The sequence below is a fragment of the Schistocerca nitens genome, chromosome 6 (assembly GCF_023898315.1).
Source record: "Schistocerca nitens isolate TAMUIC-IGC-003100 chromosome 6, iqSchNite1.1, whole genome shotgun sequence".
Taxonomy (NCBI): domain Eukaryota; kingdom Metazoa; phylum Arthropoda; class Insecta; order Orthoptera; family Acrididae; genus Schistocerca; species Schistocerca nitens.
In genome coordinates this window covers 152490590-152510854 of record NC_064619.1, presented here as the reverse complement: position 1 = coordinate 152510854, position 20265 = coordinate 152490590, and the positions used below count along the sequence as shown (strand labels likewise).

Genomic DNA, 20265 nt, shown 5'->3' with positions numbered 1-20265 from the left:
GAGTGTAGATGTAGATGGGAGCTGTTACATGATTTGCTCTATTTCTTTCAAGGGTCATTTATGTCTACTGGATTCAACAGTTCTAATTTCGGCGTATAAATATCATGGAGACTTTGCCACTGAGCTTAAGAGAATTACGATGCAGTAACCTGCTTTTACATTTTAGATCCATCGTGACAAACTTCCCAAACAAAACAGCTATTCATGGCCGGGTAAACAAATGTCGCGGGCGCAGGAACCAGCCAATAAGTATGTGATATGAATTCACCCAATGAGTTTCACTACTGAGATTTACAGATTTTTCAGAGAAATTAGACACACATCCTAGAATCGATATTAATTTTTTTTAAAAAAGATGTTGGGCCGCATTTTGCAGCACAATGGAAAATCATTACAAGTAAGAATCACATAATTATACTGAGCAGCGTACTTTAGGTATAGAATTTTCTTCGTTTTGGAGGTTATACGCGAAGTTGCGAATCAAAGATGAAGCATGACAGGGAACTGAAGCCATCGACCAACACAGTTTACACTTTACATTAAGTAAGTGTACAGTGTCAGAAATACAGATGGATATGGACTTCAACGTGAAGAAATTAGTTCGGGACGCAGGAACAGCAATCAGTCGTGTAGTGCAGGTCAGTTGGAGGCCCATATTAGAAACAGTTTTAGAATCGGAATTGTACTGTAGATTTTGTACTGCATTGCTGTCTTATTTTTGAAGTGTCAGTTTTCGTGATTATGTTCTTACGTTTTTCTAGTTAACAGAAGAAAAATTAGGGACGTCTGAAAAGACAGAACTAGATGCCCATTTTGAAAATTTAGCCGAGCGGTCAGATACAACAAAATTATGGACAGAAAAGATACTGAGAGACACGGAAGCCGTACTTACACCAAACCCAGGTGAGTGAAAAGTGATTCATAATGTTAGCCTCGCAGTCGCATTAACACAGCAGTTCTGACTCCCTTCACGAATGTCATTTTCTTAGTAGGCAGTGGAGTGCCAAAGACAGAGTATTAACATTATTTATCATGTCTTCTGTCAATAGGCGCTGTAAGGTCAATACGGAATCCTCGCTTATGTGTATTAGGTGGAGCAAATGTCCGCTTTCAGTGGAAACATATTAAATGTGGCGTCTTATAAACTGTCAGTACTTGAAGTTGACAAACGGTCGAACTAATTCTGAATGTTCAATAGAACCAAGATGTGCTATTGGGAGACAGTAGTCATTAAATGGTAATGTTCTGGTGGTATGAATAGCATATCCTTGGTGTTTTCAAACAAAGTGCAGATGGCATGTCATATTGTTGTCAGTTATGAACTTAACCTACTGTAAAAAGATTTGGAATAATTAGCACTGCAGTCAGTTGTGAAGTTTTAGCATGATTCCAGGCATAGTGGTAGGGAAAATTGTCATACTGCTCCAACCTAATCAATTTCAGATTAATCATTTGGTGCAATGTATTAATGTAGGGACTGAAAAATTACTCAGGAGGTTAATGAGCATCACACTCCTAATAGTATCATAGATGGCATGATTTGTATCCGACTGTTTTTAACAAGCTATTTTTACACCTAATTCCCAGAAGCTCACGGGCTATTTTCATGGTAAATGATTGTGACACGCATGACTGAAATGAGGGAGTGTGATTTTATCTATTTGCTAGACCTCATGCTGTGCTACGGATCACTCTCACCACAACAAAGTTTTCTGGGGGAAGGGTGACCACTACCACATTGAGAGTCCATCCTGTGAAAGCCTAGTCATCTTTGCAAACTGTTGTAACCCACAACCATTTGAAAGCAAATTGACTGTCTCAGGATGTGTTCTATCAACAGATTTCTTCTTTTAGTCAAGTTTTCCCATAAATTTCTCTCCTCATTTTACTTGATTACCTTTTCATTAGTAATCTTTCTATCTAGTCCCTTAGGTTTCTTCTGTATAACCACATTTAAAAACTTTGTATTTTAATGTCTGTATTGTTGGAGATTTATGTTTGATCTCCATGTAACGCTACACTACCAACAGTCTTTTTAGAAAGGATGCCTTAACATTAAAATTTATATTAGATGTTTATTTATTTATTTATTTATTTTTTCTTTCTCAGAAAAGCTTTCCATGCTGTTACCAGTTTGCATTCTATATTCTTTTCTGTCTTTTGCCTGTGCCAATTATTTTGATGGATAAATAGCAAAATTTGTCTAATAGTTCTAGGGTCTTAATATCCTAAGTGAATTCCTTTGGTATCACCTGATTTAATTTGACTGCACTCCATTGTTGTCATTCTGTTTTTATGGATATTAATTTTATAAACTTTTGCAAGACACAACCCATTTTGTTCAACTGCTCCTTAGTGTCCATTTCTATTTATTTATTTACTTGATCATTGGCCATGTAGTGTAGTAGTATTGAACATGTCAAACAGTCTGATATAATTACAATGTAGTCGCCAAAGGTCAAAGTTTTTATTTCTTCTCTCCATACTAACTTCCTTTTCCAGATTTCTTGTTTGTTTCTTTCTTATCTTGCTGTATGTACACACTGAACAACCTAGAGGATATGTTACAACACTGTCTCACTCCCTTCTTAACTACTGCTGTCTTTTCATATTCAGCTACCATAACCGCAGTTTGGCTTTTATATTAGTTGTAGATAACTTTTCGTTCTTGCTACCTTCAGAATTTCACACAGTATTTGTCAACATTGTCAAATGCTTTCTTTAAATCAACAAATGCTATAATTGTAGCTTTCTTCGGGCTATATTCTAAGGTGAGTGTATGATGAGTATTGCCTCAAGTGTTAATTGTCACTATTGTGCAAACATGACTTACTTAACTGATGGTCTGGTAATATTCACAACTCTCGGTAACTGCCTTCTTAGGAATTGGAATTTTTACATCCTTCTTGAAGCATGAGGGTGCTCTGTCTGCTGTATCTCGTGCATACCAGTTCAAATTCTTTTGTTGTGGCTGGCTCCCTATAATGGATCTCAGTGATTCTGAGGAATGTAGTTTCCTTCCAGGTGCTTGTTACACATTAGACCTTTCAGTGCTTTGTCAAATTCACACACTATTTAAATTTTTTCCATGTTCCTGTATTATACTTCATGATTACACGGAAACATTCGATCGAAACATTCCACTATCTAAGTTCCCCACTCAGTGCCATGTTTGCTTATAGTGTCAATCCATACCAAGTGGTCCAGCACTCAGAAAAATTTGATGTTTGCTGGGTAAATTCCCTAATGTTTAGTGGACTCAATGATATCGTTAAAAAAATGTTAATTGTTGAGAAATGGTCATTTTTGTGTCAGGTCAGAAGTGCATCATTATTTTTATTTATGTATTTATTTTTTTTCACCCATGCATTTGTCTTTTGTATAATTATTCAGTAATTGGTTGCCGTAGGACTTTCAGATAGGCCTAATAAGCTTTTAGTTGAGCAGTCTCTAGCCTACAGATTAATGTATGGCCTAGCAGATGCATTCCTTAATATATTTTTAATAGCTCAGTTATAGGTAGCATATTAAAAATTCAATTTTTGAACAAAGCAGGAGTAACTTCTCAACCTTAATATTTTTGTTTTGTTTCAATTTATAGTACAGCTACTTTTTATTGAGTATCAATGGAGAGAAGCTTATGGGTTGTTCCATGTCAAGTGGCCTAAATTTAGACAAGCTCCCCACTCTACCATCTACAATTTTGATGAAATTTTTACAGGATGTACATATAGACCTTACATGAAGCACTGTCAAATTACAGCTTCATAAGTAGTATGGTGGAGCCACTAGCCACCTTTTCATAAAGGCTCATTTTTGACATTGCGACTGAAATGAATAAACAATCAACTTTGTTTTACCATTTTTCAGGATCTGAGACACCTGTGATGCTGAAACTTTATGATCCTGTTCAAATGTGGTAAATTCATCATAGTGTGCTGTCAAAGTGGCTCATAAATCTTGTCGTACCAAATTTTGGCTATAATTTATTGCCTTGTACCTAGTGAAAGAGTAACTTTCTGAAGCTAATACTTTGGTTATCTGCAGCCTGCCAGCATGTCATAAAGGTCTGCAAGTGGCACCCAGATTGCTCAAATAACAACTGAGTTATCGAAGTTCAAAGTGTGCTAAAAAATTTAATCAGTCAATTTTGGCTCACTTTCAAAAGGGCATATCTCAAAATGGATTGCTCAAATTTGATTTTTCCCGGCTCCATTGAAAAGAGCTCACTTTGTTTGATCAGAAAAAGTTGTTTTTATTTTGGAGACTTTGCATTTAAGAAGAAATAAACTTATATTTTCATTACATTACATTTCTTGACATTGCAACTTAAATGAATAAATGATCAACTTTGATTTACCATTACTCAGGATCTAAGAGACCTGTCATGCTGAAACTTTGTGATCCTGTTCAACTTTTTGGGTACAATATCTTAGCTGTAAAGCAAAATGTCAAACTATGGTAAATTCATCATAGTGTGCTATCAAAGTGGCCCATAAATCTTGTCATACCAAATAAACTTACATTTATATTACATTAAAAAATAAATGTACCAGTCGTACTCTTTATGGTTCCCAAGACAAATATTGCAGTTCTTATTAGCTAATTCATTTGCTGAAATTTGTTACTAATAGCAATTACTGTTGATTCTAACAAGCTATAATGTCAGCCCATTCTTGTTGCTGATGGAGCTGGAATGACAGAAATTTGTTGGTTTGGAATCCAACAACCATCCTGCCTAGCTAGCCAATAGAATGAATATGCAGGTCCATTGGGGTGCATGAAACTGACTAAAACATAATTTTCTTCTTCTGAAACTTCATACACATTACCAACCCACTATTTTCCATCATATATACAGGCAGTGTGTTGGCCTGGTTGTAAGGCTGTAATATTTCTGAATGAAACTTTTGCTTGACTTTGGTCAACATTTGCCACAAAATAATTTGTATCATTGGATACTCTTCTAATACAAACTTGCTTTTCATTTAATGGCACAAAATGGTGATTCTCTCTTGTTCCTGATACTGTGCAGCCATTTATAACCATGTTTCCTGTTCAGTTTTTAATGTTTCAATTTCTTCTTTTGAAACAAAATTGAACTTGATTCCTCTGATACTCTTTGTACAGTATTTAAACAAATCAGCTGGTGTCAGACTCTGGTCCTCAGTTGGTATTTGAAGGCTTGCTCTTGCTGCCAGGTGCTTCACAGTTCCTCCAATTCCATCACATGGAGATTTTCCATGGCTTGTGGCAAAATACTTCCATTCAGGTGATATTCCAAAGTCATTTTTATGGTGGCAGAGATTCTGAAAATTTTTGAAGTTTTTGTACTGCGCTGCTGACACGTCACTGAAGTAGTAAATGTGTGTGATTTTTCCAAGGAGACACTTTAGATCTTCTATTAATTTCACTATAAAAGCGTGTACAGCGATTGCATCATGTTTCAGGCTGTCGCCTATTATACAATAGCTGATGCTGCTGTAGTCAGTTATTTCTGAAGTACACAACAAATTGGTGTTAAGTTGCTTGGCTGTTATTCCACTGAAAACGTTGACCTGCATCCTGGACTATGAAGGAATAACGTTCAGCAAAGTCCAGTAATATGATCAGTTCAGTTGGCTTATAGCTTTCTTTTATGCATTTTAGGTGCTTGGCAACATAGTGATGAGTGGAATGTTTGTCAATTTTTGAAATCAGATCTTCATTAAAATCCTTGGTGGTCATCTGCTTGGTTTCTAATGTATCTCTATCAGTATGCACTCACTGTTTAAACTCAATGGTGTCATCTGGATCACTGTCTTCGAAACTACTTTCTAAAAACTGTTCCAGTAGTTTTTTTCTCAGCCAGATTTCACAGCGATGAAGCATGCAGTCTTTGGATCCAAAGTCACACACTGTTTCAGCAATCAGACTCTTATAATCTTCTTTAATTGGAGTGCTTGCAAGCATCAGTTTCACATTTTGGTGTAAAGTGCAAACACAGACCGAGTGAGTTTCTGCTGCACCCACATTGATGCACCATTTTGGCCTCAATTCGCAAAATTTTGAAAATCCAATTCCAGGCCCATGCTGAAGTCGATATGCAGCAAACATTTCTTTCAAATTATTCAGAAGAAGGTGTTTCTGCATCAAAACTTTCTTTTCTTCTATTCTAATTGATACAGTCTTTTTGTGGACAAATTCGGCTCAATTCTTCATTCTGAAAAAAATGTTACCACTCTTTCTTTTACGCCACCTTGAATCTTCTTGCCACATTTGTTCGTTGGCAGATCTAATAACCATTTTTTGCCTGTAACTTCCTAGCTGCTTTCACCATCCTCTCTGAAACACCAAATTGTTGCATTGTCTCTTTTATAGTCCAGCTATGTGATACTAATGTCAGTATTTGCAATTTTTAATGCTGCCTGGACAATTGCAACTTCTCTTTCAATTCTTTAATCAGCTGCTTATAATCTTTATGATCTCGGGACATGTCTTGCTTGTATTAGGTGTTTGAAGATCTTTTGGGGAAAATCCTCCAGCAGCAACAATGTTATTCGCAGTTGCCTCTTGAACTTCGCTTATTTTTCGTAACCTTTCACATCTTTTTGATACTCTCTGAAATTTTAGAGGGGAGATCTCAAAAGCAGTTAGGCTTGAATACATTGATACTTCTGGATATGCTTCATCTTTTGACTGGTTTGAAGTTGACTGTGATTTTTCTGCATTCTTTGCCAGAAAATGTTTTCTGCAACTTCAACAGATCTTTTGACCAGGTTTCACACTGCTCTGTCACAGCTTGCAATTGTTTTGCTGTTTCCACATTGACAATCTGTAAACCCTTTTTAATGGAATGGTTCTTTGCACCAAAAGGATTACAACAAGACCTCTGTTGAAAGTAATATTTGTACACAAGTATTGCTTTGTGATGAAAGCATATTTGTGCATTTTCAGTAAGGCATATCTCACTTTGGTTCATTAATTCCTGTTGCTCTACTGAAAATTCTTTGATTGGAGTGAAGCCTTGTTGATGTGTGTGTGTTTTCAGATGACATACAGAATTATCTGCAAGGCCAATGACACATGGTACTGAAACCTTGTTGATATCCATTACACTAAAATTAAATTTATGCTTCCAATTGCCATTTGTTTCAATATTAAAGTAGGAGTGGTGTGTATTTCCAACTGAAAAATATTAAACCATCATAGATAATGGGAACTTCCTTGAGAATACAACAGAAAAAAAATTAAATAACCTGATAAACATTTCTAAAGAATCACCCCGTACCTTTAAATAAGTTTTACTTACCGAAAAAATATGTTTATCCAGTAATGACAACACACTTTACATCATTTAAAAAGGCACACACAACATCTGAACACTCTTCAATACACAACAGTGTGCTTCAGACTGATTGTTGAAGCATGTTACCAAACTACATTGTTGACACTGAACTGGTCTGTCTCCAAAGTAAAAACAACTTTTTCTCATCAGACAAGGTGAGCTCAGATAACTCAATTATTATTTGAGCAATATGGGTGCCACTTGCAGAGCTTTGACATGCTGGCAGGCTGCAGATAACTAAAATATTAGCTTCAGAAAGTTAATCTTTCAGTAGATACAAGACAATAAAGTATAGCCAAAATTTGGTACGACTAGATTTATGAACCACTTTGATGGCACACTATGATGAATTTACCACAGTTTCACCTTTTGTACTATAACTAAGCTATTGTACCCAAAAAGTTGAACAGGCTCACAAAGTTTGTGCGACAGATCTCTTAGATCCTGAACAATAGTAAAACAAACTTGATCATTTATTCATTTGTCGCAATGTCAAAAAACAAACGTTTACGAAAAGGTGGCTAAGTGGCCCCACCATACTACTTATGAATCTGTAATTTGGCAGGGCTTCATGTAAGGTCTATATGTACATCCTGTAAAAATTTCATCAAAATTGTAGATGGTCGAGTGGGGACTCTTAGGCCACTTGACATGGAATGACCCTTACATTTCAAAGATACAATATTTTAAATAATGGATTTCTTAATTTTCTCATTATTTGCCCTGGAATATCTTTGTTAGGTAACCACTTCACAAATTTCAGTATAGGCTAAATTCCAACGTTGAGATTCATTTGGAAGTTGTGAAAAAACATAATTATGAGTAAAAAATGGTCTTTAACATCTGTGATATCTAGGCAGATAGAAATGAAATGTCGTGTGACGAGGGCCTCCCGTCGGGTAGACCGTTCGCCTGGTGCAAGTCTTTCGATTTGACGCCACTTCGGCGACTTGCGCGTGGATGGGGATGAAATGATGATGATTAGGACAACACAACACCCAGTCCCTGAGCGGAGAAAATCTCCGACCCAGCCGGGAATCGAACCCAATAGAGTAAAGTATATCAATTGTACAATTTAAATGTGTGTATGATTAATTATTATTTTTTATTGAAAATGAGCCAACAGATTACATTTCAGTATCTTGTTGCATTGTTCATTGAACATCTGAGAAATTTTTATTCAGATTTAGGCATTAGGTTAAAAATGCAGGGGAGACAGTTTCTTCAGTACATTTTTAACTTGCATCCAACCTTGATCTCTCTCAACTTTTTAAAATGATTTCTTCAGTACTGGTGGATGGTAAAATGTAACATGCACATCTTGGTTTTGGCAATCAGCATTAACTTTGCGAGCCACGACAAAAAAAAAAATTATATATATATATATATATATATATATATATATATATATAGGGAAACATTCCACGTAGGAAAAATATATCTAAAAACAAAGATGATGTGACTTACCAAATGAAAGTGCTGGCAGGTCGACAGACACACAAACATACACACAAACTTCAAGCTTTCGCAACAAACTGTTGCCTCATCAGGAAAGAGGGAAGGAGAGGGAAAGACGAAAGGATGTGGGTTTTAAGGGAGAGGGTAAGGAGTCATTCCAATCCCGGGAGCGGAAAGACTTACCTTAGGGGGAAAAAAGGACGGGTATACACTCGCGCGCACACACACACACACACACACACACACACACACATATCCATCCACACATATACAGACACAAGCAGACATATTTAAAGACAAAGAGTTTGGGCAGAGAGAGAGAGAGGGGGGGGGGGGGGGGGGAAACATTCCACGTGGGAAAAATACATCTAAAAACTAAGATGATGTGACTTACCGAACGAAAGCGCTGGCATGTCGATAGACACACACACACACACACACACACACACACACACACACACACACACACACACAAAATTCAAGCTTTCACAACTAACTGTTGCCTCATCAGGAAAGAGGGAAGGAAAGGGAAAGACGAAAGGATGTGGGTTTTAAGGGAGAGGGTAAGGAGTCATTCCAATCCCGGGAGCGGAAAGACTTACCTTAGGGGGAACTCACATTTTGCTATGGTGTTCAGTTCCTTCAGTAATTCTGGTTTTATCTCATCAGCGGCCGTAAAATGCTGTCAATTCATGGTATTGTTCAGACTCGGGAACAGAAAGAATTCGCAGAGTGCATATCTGGCAAACATGACGGCTGAGGCAGCGTAACGGTTTAGTTTATGGCCAAAACTTCATGAACAAGCATTGAAGTGTTAGTGGTAGCATTATCATAATGCAGGTTCCAAGAGCAGTTTTCAGTTTTCTTCATATTAGTTCACACAAATGGCTCATAACTTCCAGATAAAATACAATGTAGGCTTTCACGGCCGGTATTGTCTTCACTTAAAACTACCGGGCTGATAGGCCATGGTTGATGTATAAAACTCTCCCCTGACGTTTCGTCTCTGACTGCGGGAGACATTGTCTGAGTTAAAGTGGCAAACTGCAAAGAGAACTCGAGGAAACACTGATTATATAGGCAGTACAGAGGGCGCCACTGTCAATCACATGACATAGGCTATGAGACTGTCTCTGGTAACGCCAACATTCTCGATTGAAAGTAATAGATAGTCACACTTCCGGTGCAATGCTGAAAACCAAATTTTATCCAGTTTAACACCTTTGTCTTTTCCGTTAAAATTATTATGGTGTTTATCAACCTTGATAGCCTCTCTATACATGTGCGCATAATAATGAGAGGTTTTAGAGAGGACACTCGTCTCGCTGAATTTTATTTCATGATTACCTTCCCAGTAAACATGTTATGCTATGGCTGATTTATCCGTGTGACCCAGGCGACAATTCCTCATATGTTCAACAGGATGGGTGTTCATGCTTCTCTTTGTGGTACCGATATACATCTGTCTACAACTACAAGGAATTTTATATACCCCAGTGTAGCCAAAGGGTGTCGTGCATCTTTTGCGGATCTTAAATATTCTTTTATTTTCCTAATTGGTCCGAAAATAGTTTCCACCCCATACTTGCTTAACACTTTCCCAATGAGATCTGTGATCTTACTAATAAACAGAAGGAAAAACCTTGCCGTTGGGCTACTGTTTTTCATTGTTACTCTTGATTCTCTGCATAGAGCGAAGTGCTTGATCTATATCCTTGCTAGAATAGCCATTCTTCACGAAAGCTGACTGCAGATGTTCAATCTCATCTTTTAAATAAACAGGTTCACAAATTTTGTGTGTGCTGTCTACCAAAGTTTTTGTCTATGGTCATGGTTTGAATCTTTACGCAGATAAAAATCAGTATGTGTGGCCTTTCTATACACCTTATGGCCCAATGTTCCGTTCTGTCGTTTAATCACAGACACATCCAGGAAATTCAATTGCCCATTACTCTTTGTCTCCATAGTAAATTGGATTTTCAGATTAATGCTCTTTAGATGTGTCAGGAAGGCATCCAACTCGTCTGCTCCATGTGTCCATACTACGAACGTGTCATAGACATAGCGATACCATCTGGCTGGTCTCTTACTGGCAGTCTGCGATGCCCGTTGTTCAAAAGGCAGGACTAGGAGGACTGCCCATAGCCACCCCATCAGTCTGGCCCCCTGCGGGTCCAGGGTAAGAATAGGCCCGAGGTATTCCTGCCTGTCGTAAGAGGCGACTAAAAGGAGTTTCAACCGTTTCGTCCTTCCATGTGATGGTCCCCCTTGGGGTTTGACCTCCATTTTTCAAAATTCTACAGAAGTAAGAGCCTTTTGGGGAAGGACGCCTTACATGGTGTACCACTGGTCCTCAGTGCACTAAGACCTTGGCACTCAGCATTGTGCCAGCGTTGTAACCATACCCACTATTCCTCAAATTGGGCCTAAACGCCTAATGGGTTGTACAAGTTACGCCCATAGTGCATCCCCATCTGCACCTACGATCATGATGGACTTTCCATGGCACCAGAAATCTAGCACGGTAGCCAGCCTGTTGTGGTGGGGTCGTCATGTACCCTCTAGGTTGTAGCCCCCTGACAACACAGGGATCGTACTGCCGATACCTGAGCTGCACACTCCCCACGTCGGCCAAAGAGTAGATGCCCGTCTCCTTGGGGCATCAGGACTCCCGGCAACGGTCATCCTGCCAGGTGGCCCTTGCTGAGGCTGGGTGGCACCCGTGGGGAGAGCCCCTGGTCGGAGTGGGTGGTATCGGGGCGGACGTTTCGCAGATGAAACGTCAACACGTATCAGGTCGCTCTGCGGCCGAGTCTTTCAAAAGGAAAGGTACTGTCTCTAGTTCTGGTTCTCCTGCCCTTTCCCCCTTGGCCACTCCCTGGGAGGAGGGACAGGCCCGCCGGCTTGGGGCGAAGTACTTTCCCCGCTATTTGGTCTGTTCTCGAACCGATGGGGGGGACGTTCGCCACCTCCAAGCCCATGTTCTTTGTTCAGCACATTGAGGAAATCTTCGGGGAAATCGAGGCTCTCAGCAAAATGCGTTCGGGGTCCGTTCTTATAAAGACCACCTCCGCCACACAGTCGGCGGCGCTCCAGGCGTGCGACCGCCTAGGGGATATCCCAGTGTCCATTGTCCCGCATCTGGCACTAAATAGGACGCAGGGGGTTATTTTTCATCGGGACCTCTTGCTGCAATCTGATGAGGAGCTCAGGGCCAACCTGGAGCGCCGAGGCGTGCATTTCATCCGGCGTGTCCAGCGCGGCCCCAAAGACCGTCGCATCGACACTGGGGCCTTTATCCTCGCCTTCGAGGTTTACCTTCTCCCGGAGAAGGTAAAGGTGATGTGCTACCGGTGCGACATGCGACCTTACGTCCTGCCTCCTATGCGCTGTTTTCGGTGTTTGCGCTTTGGGCACATGTCGTCACGGTGTGAGGCTGAGCCCCTTTGTGGCGATTGTTGACGTCCTCTTTGTGAGGAACATACTTGCACCCCACCACCTCGGTGCGTTAATTGTCCTGGCATCCACTCGCCTAGATCCTCAGACTACCCTGCATATCAGAAGGAGAAGAAGATACAAGAACTCAAAACTTTGGATCGGCTCTCTTATTCTGAGGCCAGGAAGAAGTATGACCGCCTCCATACCGTGCCGTTGTCCACTTCGTTTGCCTCAGTTGTGTCCCCTCCTTCTGCGGTATCCTCACCCCTATCCTGTCCCCCCTCCGCCTCCCAAATCCCTCCCTTCCAAATCCTCCTCCCCCGTGGCCCCCGCCCCCTCTGCCCCAGGGGCCACCATTCCTCCTCCCCCCCACCCGCCGCCTGAGAAGCGATCCTTTTCTCAGGCATCTATCGGGGAAACGTTCCGGACCCCAGCTTCCGAGGTCCGGTGTTCCAAAACGGACCCCGCGCGTGAGGACCTTCTTCAGGTCCAGCCCACCACCCCTGTGCCTCCTCGGACTTCTAAGAAGGCCTCCAAGAAGTAGTCTCTATCCCCCTCTCCACCCCGGCGCATTTCGTCTGACGCTCCATCCGTGAGTCGCTGCTCCCGGCCTCCTCAGTTTCGCCGGGACGCTCTGCTGCCAGGCGCTCAGCTGGCCTCTCATCGGCAAATGATGCTGCCCCTCCTACACCACCAGGGACAGCGGTCGCAGCAGGCGACGACTCGATGGAACAGGATACGCCTCCCGCCGGTTGTAGCGTTGTTCCCTCGAAACCTGGCCCTCCGCGGCCGTCGAGGTGACCAGCTCTTCCGTCTCGTTCCCCCTCTTTTTTTTGACTAGCGATGGCCTTGTTACATTGGAACATAAGAGGTATTCAATCTAATCGGGAGGAATTACAACTGCTCCTCCGCCTGCACTGTCCGCTCGTCCTTGGTCTCCAGGAAACCAAGTTGCGCCCGACTGACCGTATTGCCTTTACCCACTATACCTCGGAGCGGTATGACCTCACCCCTGTGGACGGTATCCCAGCTCATGGTGGGGTCATGTTGCTCGTTCGGGACGAAGTCTATTACCATCCCATCCCATTGACCACCCCACTCCAAGCAATAGCTGTCCGTATTACTCTTTCCGCTTTTACTTTTTCAGTTTGTACCATCTACACTCCACCGTCATCTGCTGTTAGTCGGGCTGACATGATGCACACCCCATCCCCACGTCCTTCGCGCTGGAACATACCGAAAGCTGATTGGGGACTTTAGTCCTCCCTGGCAACCTTTCCGGACCACGGTTTTCTCAGTTGTGACAGTCAGGTCGAATACCTCACGGCTGTTATCATCAATGCTGCCGAACGTTCCATTCCTCGTACTACCTCTTCTTCACGTCGCGTTTCCGTCCCCTGGTGGAACGAGGCTTGTAGAGACGCTATCCGTGCTCAACGACGTGCTTTACGCACCTTTCGCTGCCATCCTACGTTGGCGAATTGTATTGGATACAAACAACTCAGAGCGCAATGCCGTAGAGTCATCAAAGACAGCAAAAAAGCTTGTTGGGCCTCTTTCACCAGCTCCTTTAACAGTTTTACTCCCTCTTCTGTCGTCTGGGGTGGCCTGCGCCGTCTGTCGGGCATTAAGACCCACTCCTCGGTACCTGGCCTGACCTCAGGTAATGAGGTCCTCGTTGATCCTGTGGCTGTCTCCAACGCCTTCGGCCGGTTTTTCGCGGAGGTTTCAAGCTCCGCCCATTACCACCCTGCCTTCCTTCCCAGGAAAGAGGCAGAATAGGCTCGGTGACCTTCCTTCCACTCACTGAATCTGGAAACTTATAATGCCCCCTTTACTATGCAGGAACTCGAACGTGTGCTTGCACTGTCCCGGTCCTCTGCTCCGGGGCCAGATGCCATTCACGTTCAGATGCTGGCACACCTTTCTCCGGCGGGCAAAAGCTTTCTTCTTCGTACCTACAATCGCGTCTGGACCGAAGGTCAGGTCCCCATGCGTTGGCGTGATGCCGTCGTTGTTCCTATACCCAAACCCGGGAAGGATAGACACCTTCTTTCTAGTTACCGCCCCATTTCTCTTACAAGCTGTGTCTGTAAGGTGATGGAGCGCATGGTTCATGCTCGGTTAGTTTGGATTCTTGAATCTCGACGGCTACTTACCAATGTCCAATGCGGCTTTCGTCGCCGCCGCTCCGCTGTTGACCACCTAGTGACCTTGTCGACATTCATCATGAACAACTTTTTGCGAAGGCGCCAAATGGTAGCCGTGTTCTTTGATTTGGAGAAGGCTTATGGTACCTGTTGGAGAGGAGGTATCCTCCGCACTATGCACAGGTAGGGCCTACGCGGTCGCCTGCCCCTTTTTATTGATTCCTTTTTAATGGATCGAAAGTTTAGGGTACGTGTGGGTTCCGTATTGTCCAACGTCTTCCTCCAGGAGAACGGAGTGCCTCAGGGCTCCGTCTTGAGCGTAGCCCTTTTTGCCATCGCAATCAATCCAATTATGGATTGCATTCCGCCTAATGTCTCAGGCTCTCTCTTTGTCGATGACTTCGCTATCTACTGCAGTGCCCAGAGAACATGCCTCCTGGAGCACTGCCTTCAGCGTTGTCTAGACAGCCTATACTCATGGAGCGTGGCAAATGGCTTCCGGTTCTCTGAAGAGAAGACGGTTTGTATCAACTTTTGGCGATATAAAGCGTTCCTTCCGCCATCCTTACATCTTGGTCCCGTTGTTCTCCCATTCGTGGAAACAACTAAGTTTCTAGGGCTCACGTTGGACAGGAAACTGTGTTGGTCTCCGCATGTCTCTTATTTGGCGGCCTGTTGTACACGTTCCCTTAATGTCCTCAGAGTTCTTAGTGGTTCATCTTGGGGAGCGGATCGCACTGTCCTGCTTCGCTTGTATCGGTCCATAGTCCGATCGAAGCTGGATTCTGGGAGCTTCGTCTGCTCGGCCATCCCTCTTACGCCGTCTCAACTCCATCCACCAACGGGGGATACGTCTTGCGACCGGAGCCTTCTACACTAGTCCTGTCGAGAGTCTTTATGCTGAAGCTGCCGAATTACCATTGACCTACCGGCGCTACGTACTGCTGTGTCAGTATGCCTGCCGGCTGTTGTCTATGCCCGACCACCCCTCTTACCAGTCCTTCTTCGCCGATTCTCTCGACAGTCAGTACGGGTTGTATGTGTCTGCCCTGCTGCCCCCCCCCCCCCCCCCCCGAGTCCGCTTCCGTCGCCTGCTTCGACAATTGGATTTTGCCCTCCCTACCACCTTCAGAGAGGGTGAGAGCCCGACACCACCTTGGCTCCAGGCTCCGGTTCATATTTATCTCGACCTCAGCTCACTCCCGAAGGAGGGTACTCCAGCTGCAGTGTATTGCTCACGGTTTGTCGAACTTCGTGCTCGACTTGCCGGTCATACTTTTATTTACACCGATGGCTCCAAAACTGACGATGGTGTCGGCTGTGCCTTTGTCGTCGGGGCCGCCACCTTTAAATACCGGCTCCTCGACCAATGTTCCAGCTTTACGGCTGAGCTTTTTGCTCTCCATCAGGCCGTTCAGCATGCCCGCCACCACTGCCATTCATCGTATGTACTCTGCTCTGACTCACTCAGTGCTCTTCAGAGCCTTGGAGCTCCCTATCCGGTCCATCCGTTGGTTCAACGGATACAGCAGTCCCTCCATTCTTTCGCTGATAATGGTTCTCCTGTCAGCTTTCTGTGGGTTCCCGGACATGTAGGAGTACCTGGGAATGAGGCTGCGGATGCTGCAGCCAAGGCTGCAGTCCCCCTGCCTCGGCTAGCCTCCCATTGTGTCCAGTCATCTGACGTTCGTGGGGATGTTTGTAAGAGGCTTGTGTCGTTGTGGTGGGATGCTTGGTCATCCCTCCAAGGAAACAAGCTCCGGGCAGTAAAACCGCTCCCAACTGCTTGGACAACCTCCTCCCGACCATCTCGGCGAGAGGAGGTCCTTCTGACCAGGTTGCGGATTGGGCATTGCCGGTTGAGCCACCGCTACCTGCTCCCCTCGGTGACCCAGCCCCGCAGTGCCCTTGTGGTCAGGCATTAACAGTGCGCCATGTTTTATTGTCGTGTCCCCGCTTTAGTCAATCTCGTGTTGTCCTGTCCCTGCCATCTACTTTGCCGGATATTTTAGCTGATGACGCTCGAGCAGCTGCTCGTGTTGTGCGTTTTATAACTTTGACTGGCTTGTCCAAATACATATAACCTTTTTATTTATTTTATCTACGTCTTTGTCAGGTCTTTCTGGTGTCCCCCCCCTCCCCTTGAGTTTTACTAGATTCCATGTGCTCTAACAACAGTGACTGGGCCCTAATGACCTCAGTAGTTGAGCGCCCTTAAACCCCACCAAAAAAAAAAAAAAAAAAAAAAAAAAAAAAAAAAAAAAAAAAAAACACATCAGTCTGTTCATAAAAGTCACCATTCTATTGAAAGTAAGTTGTTGTGAGGCAGTGTCGGAATAATGTCTCAATATTGGTAGGAAAAATATGCGCTAAGCATAAGGTAGCTTCATTTACCAGAATCATGGTAAATAACTATAAATTGACAAACTGCCTATTGGCTTCTCTCGGGTTCTTCGGCCGACGTTCATCTAATGATTTTTCTGACGTTTTGCCAGCACGAGTGGCTGGCATTGTCAAAGCTTCACCCTCCATTGCCGGTGGTGAACTGGAGCCGAGCTCGCGGGCGCAGACTATATGTACCTGGCGCGCCACCGACCGAGGGCTTCTCCGCGGTCATTTCCGGTGCGGTTGTCCTCTTGCTACCTGCGACGGTCGTTCGCTGCAGTACGGGAAGCCAGGATCCGTTGACCTTAAGGCTTTCCTCTTTCTTGTTCAAACTGTTCGCGTGTTTTTGTATTTCTACAGCTTCTCTGAACAAGCGCGTGTGATAGTGGTTCTCTACAGCCAGAACTTCCTTGTCGGCGAATTTCATTACGTGGTCGGTCTCATTCAGTGCGTGTTCTGCCACGGCCGATTTCTCCACCTGCCCCAACCTGCAATGTCGCTTATGCTCCTTGATCCTGGTGTTAATGGATCGTCCAGTCATCCCGACATAAACTTTTCCGCATGTGCATGGTATGCGGTATATTCCCGACATTGAAAGTGGGTCTCTTTTCTCCTTCGCCGATCTAAGACACTCTTTGATCTTCCTTGTCGGTTTGAAGATCGTCTTTACGCCATGTTTGCGCTATATACGGCCGATTCTGTCCGTCACTCTGGGAATGTATGGCAGAAAAGCCGTACCCGACATTTCTTTTTCTGGTTCCTTACTTCGCCGAGTGTTTGGCTCAGTTACGCTTCTAAGTTACGCTTCTAAGTTACGCTTCTAAGTTACGCTTCTAAGTTACGCTTCTAAGTTACGCTTCTAAGTTACGCTTCTAAGTTACGCTTCTAAGTTACGCTTCTAAGTTACGCTTCTAAGTTACGCTTCTAAGTTACGCTTCTAAGTTACGCTTCTAAGTTACGCTTCTAAGTTACGCTTCTAAGTTACGCTTCTAAGTTACGCTTCTAAGTTACGCTTCTAAGTTACGCTTCTAAGTTACGCTTCTAAGTTACGCTTCTAAGTTACGCTTCTAAGTTACGCTTCTAAGTTACGCTTCTAAGTTACGCTTCTAAGTTACGCTTCTAAGTTACGCTTCTAAGTTACGCTTCTAAGTTACGCTTCTAAGTTACGCTTCTAAGTTACGCTTCTAAGTTACGCTTCTAAGTTACGCTTCTAAGTTACGCTTCTAAGTTACGCTTCTAAGTTACGCTTCTAAGTTACGCTTCTAAGTTACGCTTCTAAGTTACGCTTCTAAGTTACGCTTCTAAGTTACGCTTCTAAGTTACGCTTCTAAGTTACGCTTCTAAGTTACGCTTCTAAGTTACGCTTCTAAGTTACGCTTCTAAGTTACGCTTCTAAGTTACGCTTCTAAGTTACGCTTCTAAGTTACGCTTCTAAGTTACGCTTCTAAGTTACGCTTCTAAGTTACGCTTCTAAGTTACGCTTCTAAGTTACGCTTCTAAGTTACGCTTCTAAGTTACGCTTCTAAGTTACGCTTCTAAGTTACGCTTCTAAGTTACGCTTCTAAGTTACGCTTCTAAGTTACGCTTCTAAGTTACGCTTCTAAGTTACGCTTCTAAGTTACGCTTCTAAGTTACGCTTCTAAGTTACGCTTCTAAGTTACGCTTCTAAGTTACGCTTCTAAGTTACGCTTCTAAGTTACGCTTCTAAGTTACGCTTCTAAGTTACGCTTCTAAGTTACGCTTCTAAGTTACGCTTCTAAGTTACGCTTCTAAGTTACGCTTCTAAGTTACGCTTCTAAGTTACGCTTCTAAGTTACGCTTCTAAGTTACGCTTCTAAGTTACGCTTCTAAGTTACGCTTCTAAGTTACGCTTCTAAGTTACGCTTCTAAGTTACGCTTCTAAGTTACGCTTCTAAGTTACGCTTCTAAGTTACGCTTCTAAGTTACGCTTCTAAGTTACGCTTCTAAGTTACGCTTCTAAGTTACGCTTCTAAGTTACGCTTCTAAGTTACGCTTCTAAGTTACGCTTCTAAGTTACGCTTCTAAGTTACGCTTCTAAGTTACGCTTCTAAGTTACGCTTCTAAGTTACGCTTCTAAGTTACGCTTCTAAGTTACGCTTCTAAGTTACGCTTCTAAGTTACGCTTCTAAGTTACGCTTCTAAGTTACGCTTCTAAGTTACGCTTCTAAGTTACGCTTCTAAGTTACGCTTCTAAGTTACGCTTCTAAGTTACGCTTCTAAGTTACGCTTCTAAGTTACGCTTCTAAGTTACGCTTCTAAGTTACGCTTCTAAGTTACGCTTCTAAGTTACGCTTCTAAGTTACGCTTCTAAGTTACGCTTCTAAGTTACGCTTCTAAGTTACGCTTCTAAGTTACGCTTCTAAGTTACGCTTAGCACTGACAATTGGCCTCAACGGAACCTCGGGTTTATGCACTTTGGGTAATCCATAAAGTCTATGTGGGTCCACTTCTGTTTTACAAAGCAGCTTCTTATCATCGGAGGAGAATGAAGACCCGTTCACTGGTCGATTGGTCATTTTTAAAAACTTCACAGTCTGATCCTTCTGAAGTTTTTTGTAATTGGTGGGAACCGAAATATCATTGATCTTTCCATGATAGTCCTCACTGTTAAATATGGCATGGCATTACCCTTATCTGCATTAAGAACAAAAATGTTTCTAGATTTATATCCCTCAGCGCCTTCCTTTGTGCCTGCGACAAATTACTGTTAGGTGGTTTCCATGTACAGAAAATCCTAGCAGTTTCCATCCTAATTACATCCAGAATGGAACGTTGGGCCGTAAGGTGTATAGAAAGGCCACACATACTGATCATTATGTGCATAAAGATTCAGACCATCACCCTAGACAAAAAAGGGGTGTGATAAAAACTTTGATGGACAGGGCGAACAAAATTTGTTAATCTGTTTATTTAAAGATGAGATTGAACATCTACAGTCAGCTTTCGTGAAGAGTGGCTATTCTAGCAAGGATATAGATTGAGCACTTTGCTCTAGGCAGAGAATCAGGAGTAACAACGAACAACAGTCGCCCAATGGCAAGGTTTTTCTTCAATTTATTAGTAAGGTCACAGATTGCTTTGGGAAAGTGTTAAGCAGTATAGGGTGGAAACTATTTTCAGACCAACCAGGAAAATAAAAGAATATTTAAGATCTGCAAAAGATGCATGACACCCTTTGGCTATACTGGGGTATATAAAATTCCTTGTAGTTGTGGTACCACAAAGAAAAGCATGAAAACCCATCTTGTTGAACATAAGAGGAATTGCTGCCTGGGTCACATGGCTAAATCGGCCGTAGCAGAACATGTTTACTGGGAAGGTAATCATGAAATAAAATTCAGCGAGACGAGTGTCATATCTAAAATCTCGCATTATTGTGCACGCATGTATAGAGGCTACCAAGATTAGTAAGCACTGTAGTAATTTTAACAGAAAGACAAAGGTGTTAAAGTGGATAAAACTTGGATGTCAGCGTTGCACCGGAAG

General features: G+C 42.9%; 1 protein-coding gene across 3 annotated transcripts in view; it reads left to right on the top strand.

Moving 5' to 3' along the window:
* The first annotated feature begins 386 nt into the window (after nucleotides 1-386).
* Nucleotides 387-20265, top strand: part of LOC126262911 (endophilin-B1) — a 257034-nt gene continuing 237155 nt past the window's right edge. Inside the window, exons 1-2 of one of the 3 annotated variants that reach the window (XM_049959818.1) lie at nucleotides 387-638; nucleotides 762-903. In XM_049959818.1, coding sequence (XP_049815775.1) covers nucleotides 570-638; nucleotides 762-903 — 211 coding nt within the window. In that variant the 5' untranslated portion in view covers nucleotides 387-569. The remainder of the gene's footprint in view (nucleotides 639-761; nucleotides 904-20265) is intronic. The other 2 variants (XM_049959820.1, XM_049959819.1) reach the window with 2 other exon arrangements.